Source organism: Hyla sarda, chromosome 2 (genome assembly GCF_029499605.1).
Source record: "Hyla sarda isolate aHylSar1 chromosome 2, aHylSar1.hap1, whole genome shotgun sequence".
Classification (NCBI taxonomy): domain Eukaryota; kingdom Metazoa; phylum Chordata; class Amphibia; order Anura; family Hylidae; genus Hyla; species Hyla sarda.
The window spans coordinates 365305758-365325923 of NC_079190.1; the positions used below are offsets into that span (position 1 = coordinate 365305758).

Sequence of the window (20166 nt, forward strand, 5' to 3'; positions counted from 1 at the left end):
GTATGAGGGTTAATTTTTTGAACCGTGAGCTAAAGTTATTAGCGGTACCATTTTTGTATTGATTGGACTTTTTGATCGCTTTTTATTCATTTTTTTTCTTGATATAAAAAGTGACCAAAAATATTCTATTTTGGACTTTTTTGCGCGTACGCCATTGACTGTGCGGTTTAATTAACCGGATATGTATTTAGGAGCTGTGACTGGCATCTCGGGCAGGACCTGATCCTCTTGAACTTTACCCTTTTACTTTAGGTGACAGCAGGCCAAAAGGATCTGCATTTAATCTTCTGAGGGGAAATATATGAAGGGGAGCTGTGTAGTTTTCTCTGGTCTGGTCACAGCCACCGCCCATTCTCCTCGAGCACTTTTGACCGGGGTGTATTCTACAATCTCCCCGCTCTCTAAGGAGTGTAGGTGGGTAGGGAGATAGTCTCTCTTTACCGCTCTCCTATTGACCAGAATTGTGCCGCCATGATGGCAGTCCATTAATGTGCCAAACCCCCTGACTCAATCACATTTAACCACTGTGGCTCTTTGCCGTACTAGGGTTGGCTCTCCTGCTCTGGGTTGCTCCAACATCCTGATATACAGCTGCTCCAGATGCTTGGTATCTCCTTGCTGGGCCTGTCGCACCTCATACAGAAGGTCTCTCGGACTGTATTCTCGCCTCCTCTGCTTCCTCATTTCACCTAAGATAGCAGCCATTCGGGCCTCTCAGTCATGTCTTTCAGACCACGCTGCACGGATTGGGGGGATGCTCCTTTCTGGGAAGGGGCAGGAGGTACTGGTCTACTTGTGGTTCATCGCCAAATACCCATCTGGGTCGTGGGGGTGACTGAGGCCCTGGCGTAGGCTGTGGGACCTGGGGTGCAGACTCTGGGCTTGAAGGAGTGGAAAGTGTAGAAAAACCGTCCTCCGCTGGAGTACTCACTTCAGACTCCTCAGTAGCGATCTCCGCCCAGGATCCCCAGGTCCAGTGATTTGGCGACAGCTGATGATGATGGTGTCCCATCGACTGGGGTTACCGGCCAGCCGCTGTCATCTTTGGGGAGTGGAACTTGAAGACACTGCTCGTCCAGTGACAGCTTCCCAAGGTGATCCACTAAGGCTTGAAAAACTTCTGCGGTGGCCGCTGCGACTTCTCTAGCACTACACGCCATCTTGGGACTCACAGGTACTCGTGCTTCAGCCATGTTACTCCTCTCGCTCGCTTCCGGAGGTCTGAAGACTCCAGCAAGATGGCTGCCAGATGGAAACACATCAGCAGAGCAACCTCTTCAGCCACCCCCTGGGCAACAGGGGTTCGGCTCTTTAGGTTCCACATCGGATTCGGCACAGAGTCCTGGCTTCCACGTCCAGGGGCGGGATGCAGACTTTCATGGGTATGTTTCGCGGGTTTTTCTCCCACTCCATTAACCCTTGCAGATACTGGACATTTTGCATGATGAAACATGGCTTTTGTTCGCACTTTGCACATGACGGACACAGACTTTGGACTTTCACAATGGCAGACAATAAAATTTTCTCCTCGCCCCCTATTTCAAAAGCGCCTCTTCGCATTAAAGGCTTTAACAGACAAAGTCCTATACAAAACTGGCGCAATATTTGTCGCATTGACATGCGTTTTTTTCTGCAATATGGACACAGTTCAGACTGGGTTTCTTGCATAAGGCACACACCCGTATCCTGTTCATGGAAGCCAAAAGTTGTAGTGTCGGGTGAGGGTAATGTGTGAATTAACCTTTTCGTGAAGCCAGGGGGTAGTTGACCTATACACTATCTGAGGTAGACCAGCTTCTCCTGTGCCAGGCACGGAGCAATAAATCACTCTGACGCAAGGTTACGGATAACTGGCTTTACTGAGGTTGGAAAGATGGTACAATCCGTTACAGCTCAGATTAGCATGAAGGAGATGCAGGGTGAACTTTGCGAAGCTTATCGTCTTGCTGGGACTTATAGTTGATTGTGCTGTATTTGTATGCAACCCCCGCTAGACTTTAATTACTTGGACTTGACTAACCTGACTTGAATTGATCCCTTGAAGTGGTTACCGCTAGGTTTGACTTTCACCTGGGTACTGGGGTTAACTTTTAGTAGACGTGTGGTTGCTGGATTAGGCCTCAGGCCTCCTTCAGGATCACCTCACAGACAGACTCCACACTTCTCTCAACTGTACCTCAGCAACTCTACAGAACTGAACTCTGTTTGTTCTATATAAGGGAGCAATTTAGAGAGGTCCCATTGGCCGGATAAGTCACCTGGTTCACCTTTGCATTCTCCTCTAGCAGCAAGGTCCATGACCACAGGTTTAAGGTTTAAAGTGAAAAGTATATAGAAAGTACCAATAACTTAACCACTGCATAGCTTTATATTCTATATAGTCCTTAGGAATGTGGGCCCAAGACGGGCATTGAAGCAGTGTCTGCCTCACAGGATGGGCAGGAGTACAGAAGAACACGTTATTCTGTACTGGGTAACCACAAGTTTCCAGTGGCACTTTTACTTTTTAATAATATATGCACACATATATTTAATTATATTTATTGTACCAATCTGCATGTATTCTAATTTATTTACTGTACCCAGGGACGTGCATACACAGATATAAAAGGGGGCTTAAGCCCCCGCCCTTTTTCTGCACCTGCCCTGCACATCAAGCAGAGCCTATAGAGTAGCATAAACACTGTAACATAGTAACCAATGTATGTGGGGGTAGGGAGGTCATAGTGAGCTACTGTATTTATGTGGGATAGGGAAAAGTATATAGGGGGCAGTGTATGGAGGGGGGGGGGATTTTGAATTGATTTGGGGACAAAATCCCAAGATTTACACTTTAAGAACACAGCCCATTTTGGCCTTGAGGACACAGCCAATTTTTATTTTTGCATTTTTGTTTTTCCTCCTCACCTTCTAGTCAGAACTCTTATTTTTCTATCTTCAAACCCATATGAGGGCTTATTTTTTAAGGGACCAATTGTACTTAGTCGTGGCACCTTTCATTTTACCATAATATGTGCTGCATAGCAAAAAAAAAATATTAATAATGGAGGGATTGAAAAGAAAACCACAATTCTGCTTATTTGTGATTTGTGTGTGTGTGTGTGTGTGTGTGGGGTATTTTTACCCAGTGCCCTTTTTGGTAAAACTGACATGTTCTCTTTATACTGTGGATAAACACGATGAAAACGATACCCATGGTTAGATGCTTTTCTATTATTGTAGTGCTAAAAAAAACTTCACAGACAAAATAAGTATGTTTAGAAAGTTATAGGGGTCAGAATAGGGTGATTTTAATTTGTTGTATATGGTACTGTATGAGGCAAATTTTTACTCTGTGATCTGTAGTTTTATTGTCACCATTTTTTATTGATTTACCATTTTTTAAATTAATTTCTGACATATGATGTGACCAAAAATGTAACAACACAGTACTGATTAGTACTATCAGCAATCTTCTTGTACAGCCTGCCTAGGCAGCCTGCATAAGAAGATCGGCCACACTGTGTCAAGGAGGGTAAGACCTCTGCCCCCATTTGCACTCATTGAAACTCCTGTGATAGTACTGTGGGGGTCCAATGAGGCCCCTTAAACCCACTGGCACCTCCAATTTCCCTATAGAGGAGCACAGGGGAGAAAGGAGACATTGCTCCCCATTCCTCGTGCCTGTTTAGGTGCGTCCATGCTCGTCTTCGACTCCAGCCTCTACTGTATCTGCCAAGACTGGAGGTGGAGGGAAAAGATAAGCGGGTGACTGTAAGATAAAGTTATGAATTTAAAAGTGTAAATACTGTGCCCTGGCCCATAGCATGCCCTACTACCATCCCACCCTTGCCATGCAGCACCGATGTGCACAGTGACATAGTACACGTTGTACTGTGACATCACTGTATTTTATCCCTGAAATGTGACATAACTGTTAGGGTTGCAACCTTTCTCGTAAAAGAATACAGGCCATGCTAATTTGGTTTATTAATTATAAATATATTTGATAAATTATAAAAGCTATATGTGTGACATCACAGAAAGTGATATAAGAGAGATAATACATATGTGGGGGGAATTTTCATTTTTTTCCTCCTTGCCTTTTAAAATCCATTTACATCTACAGACCAATATCAGAGCTTGTTGTTTGCGGAACTAATTGTACTTTGTAATTACACCACTCAATTTACCACCCAATGCAAAGCATCCTTAATCCCCCCAGACACCACATTACTGTGCCCTTATGTCAACCTCATAACAACCCCCACAATACCCATGCATCCTCATCACACATCCCACGCCATATCGGGTCGGTCCCGGCGGCCATCAACGGCCGGGACCCGCGGCTAATACAGGACATCACCGATCACAGTGATGCCCTGTATTAACCATTCAGACGCGGGGATCAAAGATGAAACTGAAAGTATCCCTATGGGGGCAAAACTGCAAAAAATAAAGTGAAAAAAAGTGTTAATATATGTGATTCAACCCCTTCCCTAATAAAAGTTTGAATCACCCCCCTTTTCCCATGAAAAAAAACTGTGAAAATAAAAATATGTGGTATCACCTCGTGTGTAAAGGTCCGAACTACAAAAATATATAGTTAATTAAACCACACCGTCAATGGCGTACATGTAAAAAAAAATCCAAAGTCCAAAATAGTGTATTTTTGGTAACTTTCTATACCATTCAAAAATTTATAAAAAGCGATCAAAAAGTCCAATCAAAACAAAAATGTTACTAATAAAAACTACATATCACACCGCAAAAAAATAGCCCTCAAACCGCCCCGTACGCGGAGAAATAAAAAAGTTATAGGGGTCAGAAGAGGACATTTTTAAACGTATACATTTTCCTGCATGTAGTTATGATTTTTTCCAGAAGTACGACAAAATCAAACCTATATATGTAGGGTATCATTTTAACCGTATGGATCTACAGAATAATGATAAGGTATAATCTTTACAAAAAAAATGCACTGCGTAGAAATGGAAGCCCCTAAAATTTACTAAATGGCGTTTTTTCTTCAATTTTGTCACACAATGATTTTTTTGTCTGTTTTGCCGTAAACTTTTGGATAAAATGACTAATGTCACTGCAAAGTAGAATTGGTGGCGCAAAAAATAAACCATCATATGGATTTTTAGGTGGAAAATTGAAAGCGTTATGATTTTTAAAATGTAAGGAGGAAAAATTTAAATGCAAAAATTAAAAACGCTGAGTCCTTAAGGGGTTAAAGATATCGGCACGCTGGTCAAAATACCTGTTTTGCAGGTAAAATACCAGCCAGGTGGCAACCCTAGTCGTTGTGCATATTTATCCAGTGACATCCCTGTGTATATTATCCCTGTACAGTCACATTACTGTGTGTATTATGCCCGGAACTGTGATATCACTGTGCATATTAACCCTTTAATGGGACATGACTGTGCATATTAACCATGTACTGTGATGTCAATATGCATAATAACCCTGTTAATATGAATAGTCTATGGCCCAGATAGGTGAGTCCAGCACTGCCGAATGTGAGGAAGCGTAAGCAAAAAAGTGGATCACAAAGCCTGTACCTAACACATATGACTGAGGTATAAAAGTCCATAGGAACAGTAATCAGAGAACAGAAAAAGTTGCACTCATCCGTCTGTAGTTATGCTTGTGAAAAAGACCTTATTTCATAAAGGCAGATACATGTGCAGTGGGTTACGGTCAGCAAAGGGTACGTCGCAGCAAAAGACAGTTTCCTGCGCCCAAGTGCGCTTCCTCGGGCCACAAAGTGAAATCACAGATTAGCAATATTACACACAGTGATGTCACAGTACAGGATTATGCTCACAGTGATGTCAAAGTACAAGGATAATACACACAGTGAAGTTTTTTTTTTTTTTTTTACTTGTGGCCCTTCCCTCCAAAATGTCTGTGCATGACTGTACCAATTTGTGTGTATTCATTTTATTTAAATATTTATTTATTACCATTATGCCCTCAACAATCCAAACATTAAAATCTAGTTATTTTACCTTCAAAGTGAACACTAAAAAATATCCAAGCGGAATTCTACTTGAAAATTCCTCTATATGAATTTAACATTGTTGTGAATGGATTTTCTATTTACCTGTTTACACTGTGGAAATGAATGAACATGTTCTTTCTTTTGGCGGAATTCAGTGCTGACTGCATTGCTGTCAATGATGATACAGATTTATATTGCGAGCGGCTGATGCACATTTGGAATATCCCCTCATTAGGGTATCCACGTGGCACATAAAATGCTGTGGGGGTGCAATCTACTGAAAACATGCTCAGTCTTCATGGACTAAATTCAATAGAAAAAAAGAAGGTAGATGCACTCACCCTATTAAAACATTACTTTTATTCAATCCATTAAAAATGCAGGAAGGGAAGAAAGAAAGACTCATGCAGCAGCCGGATCTAGGTTCCTATGGCCATCGGGGTTACCACGAAACAACCTGTTGCCAGGACATCTGGTGGCTTCCGGAGTCTTTCTTTCTTCTCTTCCTGCAGGATTGTTTTTAATGAATTGAATAAGAGTAATGTTTTAAAAGGGTAAGTGCATCTACTTATTTTTTTCATTGTAAAAAGCAACAGTTAAATTTTTTACTGATTCTCCAGGTTTTGTTGGAGTGATAGTGTTAAAATTTTCTGTAACTAACCTTGCAATCTCTTTGAATATTTGTTATGCCCTCTTCAATCTTTCTAGACATAGCTTCATTTTCAGTAATAATATTTTCATAAGCTATTTTAAGTTTTTGATACTTTTCCCTGTTAATTTAATACAGAAAAAGCTAAGAATTTATAATAAACATATTCAAAAATGGATATATTAACAAAAATCAAACTAGAAGTATAATTTGTCTATCAGACTGTAAAATAATTAATTTTTTCCCTGTATCTATGATATTGAATAAGCACCTATTTGCTCATGGGTATAAGGATCTTAGATGTGCCATAAAAATGCATTTTTTTGTTTCCACATACATTTTTACTTTTGAGGAACAACTGTTTAGTAAAAAACAGGAGTACCAACATGCTATATAGATATTACATCATAATGTAATTCATGTTGGATATCTAAGGCTGGAATTCCACTTGTTTTTTTTTTTTTTGGGAAAAACGCCAAGAAAAACGCCAATTCTGCCTCATGGCGTTTTTTCAGCCAAAAAACGCTGTGGCCAGATGTTAGCTGTAAATCAATGATAAATCGCAAAATTCTTATTCCACTTGGCGTTTTTCCCTTTGGTGTTTTTTTAATCCTTTTGCCGTTTTTTCACTCTTTTCTTGCGTTTTTTAAAATCTTTGGTAATCGCAGCATGTTGAGCCACTGGCGTTTTTTTTTGGTCAAAATCATGGCGTTTTTCTCCCATAGAAGTCTATGGGAGTGAAAAAACGCCAAGAAAAACGATATGTGGGTTTTAACTTTGGTGTTTTTGCAGGCGGTTTTTATTCTTTTTTGAACTTTAGTGATCCAAAAAAGTGATAGAGATACCTTTTTTTTAATAAAATTTCGTAGGGTACCATTAAAAAATAAAAAGATACAGTAGTGAAGGAAAAAATTCTATCTAACCAAATGTATCTTTTTTTATTACAAAATTTTTATTAATTTTTAAACAAGGATCAATTTATGTGGACGGGTGGGGACCTAAAAATGTAGCCGACAATAATAAAAATGTAGTGTGTGTGTGTTTTTCACTTAATTTTTTTTTTTTTATTAGGTAGTACTAGTACTACCAGCATGGAACACACTGTTCCATGATGGGAGTAGTAGTATCTGTACTAATTGACAGATCACCCGTTGCGATCCTCCTGTATCATATATAGATGCGGCCGCTCTTCTATGGTCCCCTGCACTGACGTATATATACACTTATTCATATTTCCTGCAGAGAGCTGTGATTATATGCGGCAGTGCAGGGGACCATAGGAGAGCGGCCGCCCGCATCTATATATTATACAGGAGGATAACAGCGGGTGTCAGTAGTGATACCCGCTGTGATCTTTCCATAACTGTAGGTACTACTACTCCCAACATGGAGCACACTCTGCTCACTGCTTGGAGATGTAGTACCTGCATTAATAGACAGATCGCAGCGAGTGTCAGAAGTTACACTTGCTGCGATCTGTCTATTAATTCAGATATTACAGCTCCCAGCATGGAGCAGAGTAGTAGTGCCTGGAGTTAAGGACACATCACAGTGGATGTCATTACTGACACCCACTGTGATCGTCCTGTCTATAGCAGAGATGGAGCAGCTGTATACATCGCTGGCATCTCTGCTCTGTACTCCGGCCACTCACTCATTGATATTTCCCTCAGAGCTGTGATTGGCTGCAAACATCCGGCCAATCACAACTCTGGGTGGGAAATAAGAATGAGTGATGTTCTTTTTACATCACTGTCCGAAGTACAGAGCAGAGATGTGAGCGCTGTATAGAGCCGCATCTCTGCTATATTATGGACGATCGCATCGGATGTCAGACTGAGACCCGGGGTGATATGTCTATTACTACAGGTACTACTACTCTGTTCCATGCTGGGAGTAGTAGTACTACCTAAAAAATGTTAAAAATAGAGAAAAAAAGTGAAACACACACTTTATTAAAAAATTATAACAATTTTGTTATAAAATATATACATTTAGTTTAATAAAAAAATTTCCATCACTGCTGCATAATTTTTTTTTTTTGGTATCAAACAAATTTTGGGTACCAAAAAAAACGTCAAAAGGTGACAAAAATGGTATTTCCACACAAATGGCGTTTTTTCAGGCTTTTTTTTTAGCCAAAAAAACGCAGCACAAAAAATCAAGTGGAATCCTAGCCTAAAAATGCACAGCGAAGTATGCTTTTATGACAACCAATGGTATGATCACAATACTGATAATAATACATTGGGCATTATTACCATAGACCTCTGCTCACTGATCTGAGTGCACATGCTGTTTTTTTCTCAAAATTGGAGGTGTATATTAGATGTATTTCCCATTGTATAAACAGATGTAGCCATTGTTACCATGAACCCTGGCTAAAAGTTAATTTATCACACATTGGCATTATAAAAAGTTGCAAACCCCTCTAAAAAGTTGCGAAACCTAAGTGAGGTCAGACCTGGCTTATAAAACTGCCTTTGGAGAGACTTCTAAAAAGTCTCACAGAAGGTCGCAACTGCAACTTTTTGAGCATAAAAGTCTCAGAGAGGAGGAGAAAACATGCAAAATGGTGTTCTTAAGTGATTTATTGTTTTTTTTCTTATGTGCGCCAAATTTATCAACACCCCCCCCCCCTTGATAGGATGATAAATGTGTCACAAATAAGCAGAACCAAAAGCAAAATAAAATAAAAAAAAGGCTTCAAAACTCACTTTCCAAAGGCAACAATGATTAATGTCCCCCTATATGTTTTCCATGAGCTAGCTTTTAGATTCTTCAGTACTGTAGTGTAATGTATGTACACTACTATCAGAGTTACATTGTTCTAGTGTGTGTAATATTCATCTCAATCAACTCTATTAACAGTCCTATGACACTTTATATTGTTCAAGTCCTTGTATGTATACATGCTACATGTATGTTTGCAATATCCTAAGGAGGAGGCAGACGGAGTAGTAGAGGAACAACACTCCTCCAACAAAAAACATGCCCAGCTACTACTGTGACTAATATCTGGCTGGTTACCGGCAGCACACAGAAGGGCATCCCAGGAGATAACACTTCCTTGTTTCAAAACAGGTTGTTCCCCTCAGACTTTTCAGGAACTACCACCAGGTGAATGTTATTCCACCTGTCTGTTCTCTAGATCAGTGTTTCTCAAGTACGGTCCTCAAGTACCCCCAATAGGTCATGTTTTCAGGATTTCCTTAGCCGTTCAAAAGTGATATAATTGTGGTGATGCCTGATGCACTGGCCATAATTATATCACCTGCGAAAGACTAAGGAATCCTGAAAACATGACCTGTTGGGGGGACTTGAGGACTTTGGGAAACACTGCTCTATATCATCCAACTTAGATAGGAGAGAGCTAATAAGCTGATCATGGTGGCAAAGTGTAAGGATAAGTGTATGATTACAGGGGGTCCAACCCCTGTGAACCCCCACAATCTCCTGCATGGCGCCTCTGTATTCTGAAGATCTTTGTTCAGAACACTGGCTCTCCATAGAGCGGTCATGGTTGACAAGCCCCCTTCATGCACTGTCTATAGAAAATCCAGAGATACATGTGATCATACACTTATCCTTTAATCACAAGTTTCAGAGTGTGACTATGAAAATGTCCTGAAGATATGCAGCAGCTTGTACTTTAGCTCCCAGTGTAGCAACCAAAATGGGGCTGATGTTTGCAGGTTCCCCCAGGGCTGGCTCTAGCCATATGCAAAATAGGCCACTGCCTAGAGTGCCCCCTTGATGAGGGCGCCGATGGCAGCACTGCGCCGGCTCCTCTATCCGGCCGTCAAGAGCGCAGTACTGCCACATCACATACACAGTAATAATTATCACATACACAGTAACTGTGTATGTGATGCTGATTACTGTATATGTGATGCTGATGACACAAATATTTGTAACAGGGTTGATATTCCATGGAGTGATATGCCAAAAAGGAAAGGATTTGGGTAAACTAGAACAATGGTCAGTGCCCTCTGCTGACACCTCTGTCCATGTCAGGAACTGTCAAGAGCAGGATAGATTTGCTATGGGAATTTGCTCCTACTCAGGAAAGTTCCTAAAATGGACAGAGGTGTCAGCAGAGAGCACTGTGATCAGACAGAAAGGAAATCCAAAAAGAAAAAGAACTTCCCGTGGAGCTAAAAGCAGCTGAAAAGTACTGGAAGGATTAAGATTTTTAAGTAGAAGTAATTTACAAATCTATTTTTAACTTTCTGGCACCAGTTGATAAAAAAAAAAAAAGTTTTCCAGAGGAGATCCCCTTTAACCCCTTAAGGACCCAGCCAATTTCCAGTGTAGGATTTGGCCATTTTTTGCACATCTGACCACTGTCACTTTAAACATTAATAACTCTGGGATGCTTATACCTTTCATTCTGATTCCGAGAATGTTTTTTCGTGACATATTCTACTTTATATTAGTGGTAAAATTTTGTCGATACTTGCATCATTTCTTGGTGAAAAATTCCAAAATTTTATGAAAAAATAAAAAATTATGCATTTTTTTTTTTTACTTTTAATGGGGTACTCCGGTGAAAACCTTTTTTCTTTTAAATCAACTGGTGCCAGGAAGATAAACATATTTGTAAATTACTTCTATTAAAAAATCTTAATCCTTCCAGTACTTATTAGCTGCTGAATGCTACAGAGGAAATTCCTTTCTTTTTGGAACACTGATGACATCACGAGCACAGTGCTCTCTGCTGACATCTCTGTCCATTTTAGCAACCGTGCATAGCAGATGTATGCTAAGGGTAGCATGGTGGCTTAGTGGTTAGCACTGCTGCCTTGCAGTGATGGGGCCTAGGGTTCAAATCCCACTAAGGACAACAATAAATAAAGACTTATTATTATTATTATAATAATGTCAGCAGAGAGCATTGTGCTCGCGATGTCATCAGAGCATTGTGCTCGCGATGGGGCCTTGGGTTCAAATCCCACTAAGGACAACAATAAATAAATAAAGACTTATTATTATTATTATTATAATGTCAGCAGAGAGCATTGTGCTCGCGATGTCATCAGAGAGCATTCCAAAAAGAAAAGAATTTCCTCTGTAGTATTCAGCAGCTAATAAGTACAGGAAGGATTAAGATTTTTTAATAGAAGTAATTTACAAATCTGTTTAACTTTCCGGAGCCAGTTGATTTAAAAGAAAAAAGGTTTTCACCGGAGTACCCCTTTAAGCTCTCTGCTTATAAGGAAAATGGATATTCCAAATAAATTATATATTGATTCACATATACAATATGTCTACTTTATGTTTGCATCATAAAGTTGACATGTTTTTACTTTTGGAAGACATCATAGGGCTTCAAAGTTCAGCAACAATTTTCCAATTTTTTCATAAAATTTTCAAAATTGAAATTTTTCAGGGACCAGTTCAGTTTTAAAATGGATTTGAAGGGCCTTCTTACGAGAAATACCCCATAAATGACCCCATTAAAAAAAATACCCCATAAAAAACAGGTTATGTTCCCAGAATGATGACTCAGAGCATAGCCAAAACTAAAAAAAATATGCTCACCCCAAACCCTATGCTCTGAATCATCATTCTGGGAATGTGATCTGTCTGGCCGTCCCTAACCTGTTGCCTCAATTGCACACCCCGCTCAGGTGGAGAGAGAGTGCTGCGCATTTGAGGCAACATAAAAAAAGTCCCAGATGATAGTGACTCAGCGACGAAGTTCAGCAGCAATTTTCCAATTTTTTTCATAAAATTTTCTAAATTGAAATTTTTCAGGGACCAGTTCAGTTTTAAAGTGGATTTGAAGGGCCTTCTTAGGAGAAATACCCCATAAATGAACCCATTAAAAAAAAATACCCCATAAAAAACAGGTTATGTTCCCAGAATGATGACTCAGAGCATAGCCAAAACTAAAAAAAATATGCTCACTCCAAACCCTATGCTCTGAATCATCATTCTGGGAATGAGGTCTTATCAGTTTTGAGGGCTTGAGGACTGTTGTTGTAGTACCTTGCACAGGGACAGGTGAGCTGCCATTACCATGAATAGTGGTCAGCATAAGGACATCCCTCTTATCCTTATACCTGACCAGCAACGGGTTGGCGGTGTGTGTTTGTGGGGGGGTGGGGTGGCGGGGAAATATATAGTGTGTGCTTGGTGTGACTTTATTATATAACGTTGTGGGATTAAAAATCCCACACCGTCATATGGGGGGGGGGGGGGGAAAGCACTGCGGCCCCCCCCAAAAAATGGGGGGCCAGATGCAGCGCCCTGGACCCCTAATAGGGCCCGGGTCATGCTGAAAAATTGCAGCGGACCCTTGGGGACCTATTAGGGGGTCGGGGGGGATTTTTTTAAACTCTTTTCTGTATTCTGTCCCTGCTCTAAGGGGGGGGGGGATCTTCTTCTATGAGGGGGCTCCAATCTCAGCAGAGGGGGGATCCACGGCTCCTTCTTGCAGCTCTGACCACTGACTGAACTCAGTGAGCCGGCAGAGATGTTAACCCCTCCCCTGCCGGCTGCTATTGGCTAGATGATCGCTCACACTGATCATTGCTATGTCATAGCATAGCATTGATCAGTGTTATCTGCGCTTGATTGCTCAAGCCTGGATCTCAGGCTTGGAGCAATCAAACGCCGATCGGTCAGTGTGGAACAAAGTAGGGAGCCTCCCGCTGTCCTCTGAGCTGACTGGGACACCGTGATTTCACAACAGAGGTCTCGAACAGCTCCGCTGAGCTAATCGGCAGCATATTCTCCATTTTTAGACCCCACGATAAACTTTGATCCCAGCGTCTAAAGGGTTAATACCGGACATCAGCCTGATCGGCGATGTCCAATATTAGCCACGGGTCCCGAATGCTTATAGCAACAGGGACAACGCAGATACGAAGCGCACTCAGCTTCTGAGCGCGCTTCACAGATCGGGAGCCGGCGAGGGATGTAAATATACGTCCCTAGTCATTAAGGGGTTAAATGGGTAGTCCGGTGGAAAACTTTTTTTAAATCAACTGATGCCAGAAAGTTAAACAGATTTGTAAATTACTTCTATTAAAAATACTTAATCCTTCCAGTACTTATTTGCGGCTGTATACTACAGAGGAAAATCTTTTCTTTTGGGATTTCTTTTCTGTCACGACCACAGTGCTCTCTGCTGACACCTTTGTCCACTGTCCAGAGCAGGAGCAAATCCCCATAGCAAACATATGCTGCTCTGGACAGTTCCTTAAATGGACAGATGTGTCAGAGAGAGCACTGTGGTCGTGACAGAAAAGAAATCCCAAAAGAAAATAATTTCCTCTGTAGTATATAGCCGCTAATAAGTACTGGAAGGATTAAGAATTTTTAATAGAAGTAATTTACAAATCTGTTTAACTTTCTTGCACCATAGACTTGCATTGAGGGGGTGGGGTGTGACGTCATGAGGGGCGGAGCCGTGACCCCCAGTGGTGGGATCCCCGCGATCTAACATCTTATCCCCTATACTTTTGATAGGAGATAAGATGCTTAGCACCGGAGTACCCCTTTAAGGATTTAACCCCTTAAGGACGCAGGACATACTCAAACGGCCCCTTTTCCGAGTCCTTAAGGACTCAGGACGTTTGAGTACGTCCTGTCAAATCCCGACCCCCCGCTGCTAGCCGGAGGGACGCCGGAGCCGGATGCCTGCTGAAATCGTTCAGCAGGCATCGCGGCATATCGCCCAGGGGGGTCATGATGACCCCCAATGTCGGCGATCGCAGCGCATCGCTTGTCAATTCAGACGAGCGATGCGCTGTGATTCTGTTCCCCGTCGCTTTTTTTTTTTCAGCGTACCTCAGTGGGTGTCCGTGGGTCCGTAGCACCTTTAGCTGCATGACCTCAGCCCTGCTTGGTCGCTGCGGTCTGCCGCCAGCGTTTTTTTTTTTGCGCAGATTTTTTTTTCCTAAGCGTGTGTGCGGACCCTCTTAGTTATAAAAAAGCGGTCCGCCACAGTTTGCTAAAGCCCACCCGCCGCTGATCAGTCCCATAGCACTGATCAGCGTTTTTTTTTGTGGTGCCGGCCCTTTTTTGGGGGTTTTCTAGTGCTTTTTTGCACCCATAAGTGGTCTGTGCCACCAGTAGCAGGCGTGTACTGTGTGGCCGGACCGTACCTGTGTGTGCGGCGTGCCTCACCGCTGTCAGTGATTTATCACTGATCAGAGGTTTTTTTTGTGGTAAAGGCACTTTTTTCGGTTACCGCGTTCTTTTTTTTGCATCCATAGGCATTCCGTGCCACCAGTAGCAGGCGTGTACTGTGTGGACGGACCGTACCTGTGTGTGCAGCCTGTCCCACCGCTGTCGGTGATTTATCACTGATCAGCGGTTTTTTTGGGGTTCAGGCGGGTGCATTTTTTCGGGGTTAAGCGGTTTTTAATTTAATTTTTTTGTGTGGGGGTCTGTGTACAAGCCACCAGCCACTGTTCTGGGCAGAGTGGCCGGACCCCCCACTGACTTTTGTTCCCCCTGCCGCCACAAGCGCTAATCAGTGCGCACACCACTTTTTTTTTAAAGTTCCCTTTTTTATATTTTTTTATTTTCTGTTAGGGCGGGTTAGTTTAGTTTAGTTAGGTTAGGCTACGGCGGGTTAGGGAGGTAGTATCGCACCACACCACACACAGCACATACACAAATAAAGTTTTTCCCCTCACACACACACACACACACACACCCCGTATCCACATTAGAGTAGGGAAATGGCCTGCAGAGAGTTTTCGGCGGAGGAGGCATATGCCATAATTGCCTCCGACACCGAGAGCGGCTCAGATGATGATGAAGACCCCACCTTCCTTATTTCATCGTCGTCCTCATCATCTAGTTCAGATGATGAGCCACCAAGGCGGCGGAGACGCCGCCATGCGGCGCCGCAAACCTCCTCTGCCCTTGACCCTGTGCCCCATGCTAGTATGAGTCCCCCTGGCGCTCATACTAGTGAAGCCCCCCAGCCAAGTTCACTGGTACATCGTACCGGAGAACTTGTCTGGACTCAGCCAGCAGACCACAAGCCCGTGATTCCTGAGTTTGTTGGCGACTCAGGAATCAAAATTAACATTGTCGGGTTCACTGAAATGGACTTTTTCGGTCATTTTTTCCGTGACGACTTTGTTAATTTGATGGTTACACACGAATCTGTATGCCCAACAGTTCGTCGCCGCTAACCCGGGCTCATTTTTAGCTAGACCCGGCGGCTGGACTCCAGTTGATGCAGCCGAAATGAGGACCTTTTGGGGCCTCGTGCTGCATATGGGTCTAGTTAAAAAACCCAGTGTCAGGCAATATTGGAGTGGGGACGTCCTTTACCAGACACCCCTCTACAGTATGGCCATGACACGTCCTCGGTTCGAGGCCATTCGGAGATGTTTGCATTGTGCTGATAATGCGGCATGTCCCCCCCCCCCGAACTGATCCTGCAGATGACCTCCTGTATAAAATCAGGCCAGTCATCAATCACTTCGGGGCCAGATTTTGGGAGGCCTATGTCCCGGGGTGGGAGGTCTCTATTGATGAGTCGCTCATCAGCTTCAAGGGGAGACTCAGCTTCCGGCAATACATCCCGACCAAGCGAGCGCGGTATGGCATGAAGATGTATAAACTTTGCGAGAGTACCTCCGGGTACACTTGCAAGTTTATAGTGTATGAGGGACGAGATTCCCGTTTTGAACCCCCAGAATGTCCCCCCACTCTGGGTGTTAGCGGGAAAATCGTTTGGGGCCTTTTGCACCCATTGCTAGATAAAGGTTACCACCTTTACGTGGATAACTTTTATACTAGTATCCCTCTCTTCACATCCCTCGCCGCCAGATCCACGGTCGCTTGTGGGACAGTCCGGAAGACTCAAAGAGGCCTTCCGCCCCATCCCCTACATGCTCCTATCCCCCGGGGTGAGTCCCGTGCCTTTTCCCATGAGAACCTGTTGTTGGTCCGGAATAAGGACAAGAGGGATGTCCTTATGCTCACCACAATTCATGGGAATGGCAGCACCCCTGTCCCTGTGCGAGGTACCGCGGGACCGGTCCTCAAGCCCGATTGTATTCTGGACTACAATCGGTATATGGGGGGAATTGATCTTTCTGATCAAGTCCTCAAGCCATATAATGCCATGCGGAAAACACGTGTATGGTATAAAAAGGTTGCGGTCTACATGGTACAGGTTGCCATGTACAACTCTTTTATACTGTACAAGTACGCTGGCAACACAGGGACATACCTGCAGTTCCAAGAGGTAGTTCTAAGGGCCCTCATCTTTGGTGAGCGCCAAGGAGTGGGTCAGAGCACCTCTGGAACTTTAGGTCCCCGGATCGTCCCGGGCCAACACTTTCCTGGTGTGATCCCCAACACTAGAAGGTCAGAACGAACCCAGAAGAAATGCAGAGTGTGTCACAAGAAGGGGAGATGGAGGGAAACCACCATCCAGTGTGACACTTGCCCAGATAATCTAGGCCTCTGCATAGGCTGCTTCAGGGAGTATCACACTTCCATGTAGTACTAAATTTTCCATCCTTTGCCCTAATTTTCATTCCCCAGAATTCGGCTCCAATGTACCAGTCCAGGGTACATTGACTTCCAAATTTTATACCAAAATACCCCCCCCCCCCCCCAAAAAAAAAAAAAAACTTTTTCCCAATACCCCAATATTTTTTTTCTTCTCCCCCCTAAAAATTGGGTCATGGGACACAGAGTCAACAGCATTGGAGGTTTGCAGTTGCCTCAAATGCGCAACGCTCTCTCTCCGCCTGAGCGGGTTGCACATTTGAGGTAACAGAATAGGGACAGCCCCACACATCCCCTTCCCAGAATGATGATTCAGAGTATAGGGTTTGGGGCGGGCATCATTTTTACTTTTAGCTGTAAAGTGACCTCTATGACTTCTGAGCCTTGTTGTGCGCCCGCCCAGCACGTTACCCCATATGTGGATGTCTTTTTATAGTCAGGGGGAAAAGCCCTCAAAAATTTGTAACCCAATATCTCATATTACCCCTTGTGAAAATGTAAAAAATTGGGTAACGCCAGCATTTTAGTGTAAAAACATCTTATTTTTCAATTTATGGCCCATTTTTCAAAAAACCTGTGAGGTGTTATTTCCCACTGTACCCCTTGTTACGTTCATTGAGGGGTGTAGTTTCTAAAATGGTGTCACATGTGTTTTTTTTTTTTTTTGGCTGTTATTGCACAATGGGGGCTTTATAAATGCACATGACCCCCGACAACAAAATTTTCACTCCTTCTATTCTGAGCATTGTAGTGCGTCCACAGAGCAATTTACATCCACATATGGGGTATTTTTTTTCTCAGACAAAGTTGTTCTACAAATTTTGGGGGCCTTTTGCCTTATTACCCAATGTGAAAATTAAACATTTGGGGTAACACAAGCAATATAGTGCAAAAAAATCTAATTTTTCACTTTTACGGCCCACTGTTCAAAAAACCTGTGAGTTGTAAGTACTCACTGTAACACTGTTATGTTCCCCAAGAGGTCTAGTTTCCAAAATGTAATGCCATGTGTTTTTTTTTTTTGCTGTCCTGGCACCATAGGGGCTTCCTAAATGCGGCATGCCCCCAATTTGCTTCCAAAAAGCCAAATGTGGCTATTCCTCTTCTGAGACCTGTAGTGCTTCAAATTTTGGGGGGGGGGGGGGTATTTTCTGCTTTAACCCTTTGTAAAAATGTGAAATTTTTGGGAAACCAAGCATTTTAGGTAAAAAAAAAAATTTTTTTTTTACATATACAAAAGTCGTGAAACCCCTGTGGGGTATTAAGGTTCACTTTACCCCTTGTTACGTTCCCCTAGGGGTCTAGTTTCCAAAATGGTATGCCATGTGTTTTTTTTTGCTGTCTTGGCACCATAGGGGCTTCCTAAATGCGGCATGCCCCCAGAGCAAAATTTGCTTCCAAAAAGCCAAATGTGGCTATTCCCCTTCTGAGACCTGTAGTGCGCCAGCAGAGCATTTTTCACCTCCATATGGGGTGTTTTCTGAATCGGGAGAAATTGGGCTTCAAATTTTGGGGGGTATTTTCTGCTTTAACCCTTTGTAAAAATGTGAAATTTTTGGGAAACCAAGCATTTTAGGTAACATTTTTTTTTTTTTTTTACATATGCAAAAGTCGTGAAACCCCTGTGGGGTATTAAGGTTCACTTTACTCCTTGTTACGTTCCCCTAGGGGTCTAGTTTCCAAAATGGTATGCCATGTGTTTTTTTTTTGCTGTCCTGGCACCATAGGGGCTTCCTAAATGCGGCATGCCCCCAGAGCAAAATTTGCTTCCAAAAAGCCAAATGTGACGCCTTCTCTTCTGAGACCTGTAGTGCGCCAGCAGAGCATTTTTCACCCCCATATGGGGTGTTTTCTGAATCGGGATAAATTGGGCTTCAAATTTTGGGGGGTATTTTGTGCTTTGACCCTTTGTAAAAATGTAAAATTTTTGGGAAACCAAGCATTTTAGGTACATTTTTTATTTATTTTTTTACATTTGCAAAAGTCATGAAACACCTGTGGGGTATTAAGGCTCACTTTATCCCATGTTACATTCCCCGAGGGGTCTAGTTTTCAAAATGGTATGCCATGTGTTTTTTTTGCTGTTTTGACACCCTAGGGGCTTCCTAAAGGTGACATGCCCCCCAAAAACCATTTCAGAAAAATGTTCTCTTCAAAATCCCCTTGTCGCTCCTTCCCTTCTGAGCCCTCTACTGTGCCCGCCGAAAACTTTACATACACATATGAGGTATGTGCCTACTCGAGAAAAATTGGGCTACAAATACAAGTAAAAATTTTCTCCTTTTACCACTTGCAAAAATTCAAAAATTGGGTCTACAAGAACATGCGAGTGTAAAAAATGAAGATTTTGAATTTTCTCCTTCACTTTGCTGCTATTCCTGTGAAACACCTAAAGGGTTAAAACGCTGACTGAATGTAATTTTGAATACTTTGAGGGGTGCAGTTTTTATAATGGGGTCATTTGTGGGGAATTTCTAAGATGAAGACCCTTCAAATCCATTTCAAACCTGAACTGGTTCCTGAAAAATAATGAGTTTAAAAATTTTGTGAAAAATTGGAAAATTGCTGCTGAACTTTGAAGCCCTCTGGTGACTTCCAAAACTAAAAACACGTCAATTTTATGATGCAAACATAAAGTAGACATATTGTATATGTGAATAATTTTTTTTTTTATTTGGAATATCCATTTTCCTTACAAGCAGAGAGCTTCAAAGTTAGAAAAATTCAAAATTTTCAAATTTTTCATCAAATTTTGGGATTTTTCAGCAAGAAATTATGCAAGTTACCACAAAATTTTACCACTACATTAAAGTAGAATATGTCACGAAAAAACAATCTCGGAATCATAATGATAACTGAAAGCATTCCAGAGTAATTAATGTTTAAAGTGACAGTGCAAAAAACGCTCTGGTCCTAAGGTGTAAAATGGCCTGGTCCTTAAGGGGTTAAGCAGCTGCATCAGCAGCCCCCTATAGTCAGTAGCATCAGCAATCCCCTATAGTTGGTAATAGCAGCAGCCCCCTTTAGGAAG

At 42.3% G+C, this 20166-nt stretch overlaps 1 protein-coding gene across 7 annotated transcripts in view; it reads right to left on the reverse strand.

Annotated features, from left to right (window-relative positions):
- Window positions 1-20166, reverse strand: part of SYCP1 (synaptonemal complex protein 1) — a 955469-nt gene that overhangs the window by 434992 nt on the left and 500311 nt on the right. For all 7 annotated transcript variants that reach the window (XM_056558361.1, XM_056558359.1, XM_056558362.1 and 4 more), the window contains one exon: window positions 6654-6762. In XM_056558361.1, the coding sequence (XP_056414336.1) occupies window positions 6654-6762 (109 nt within the window). The remainder of the gene's footprint in view (window positions 1-6653; window positions 6763-20166) is intronic.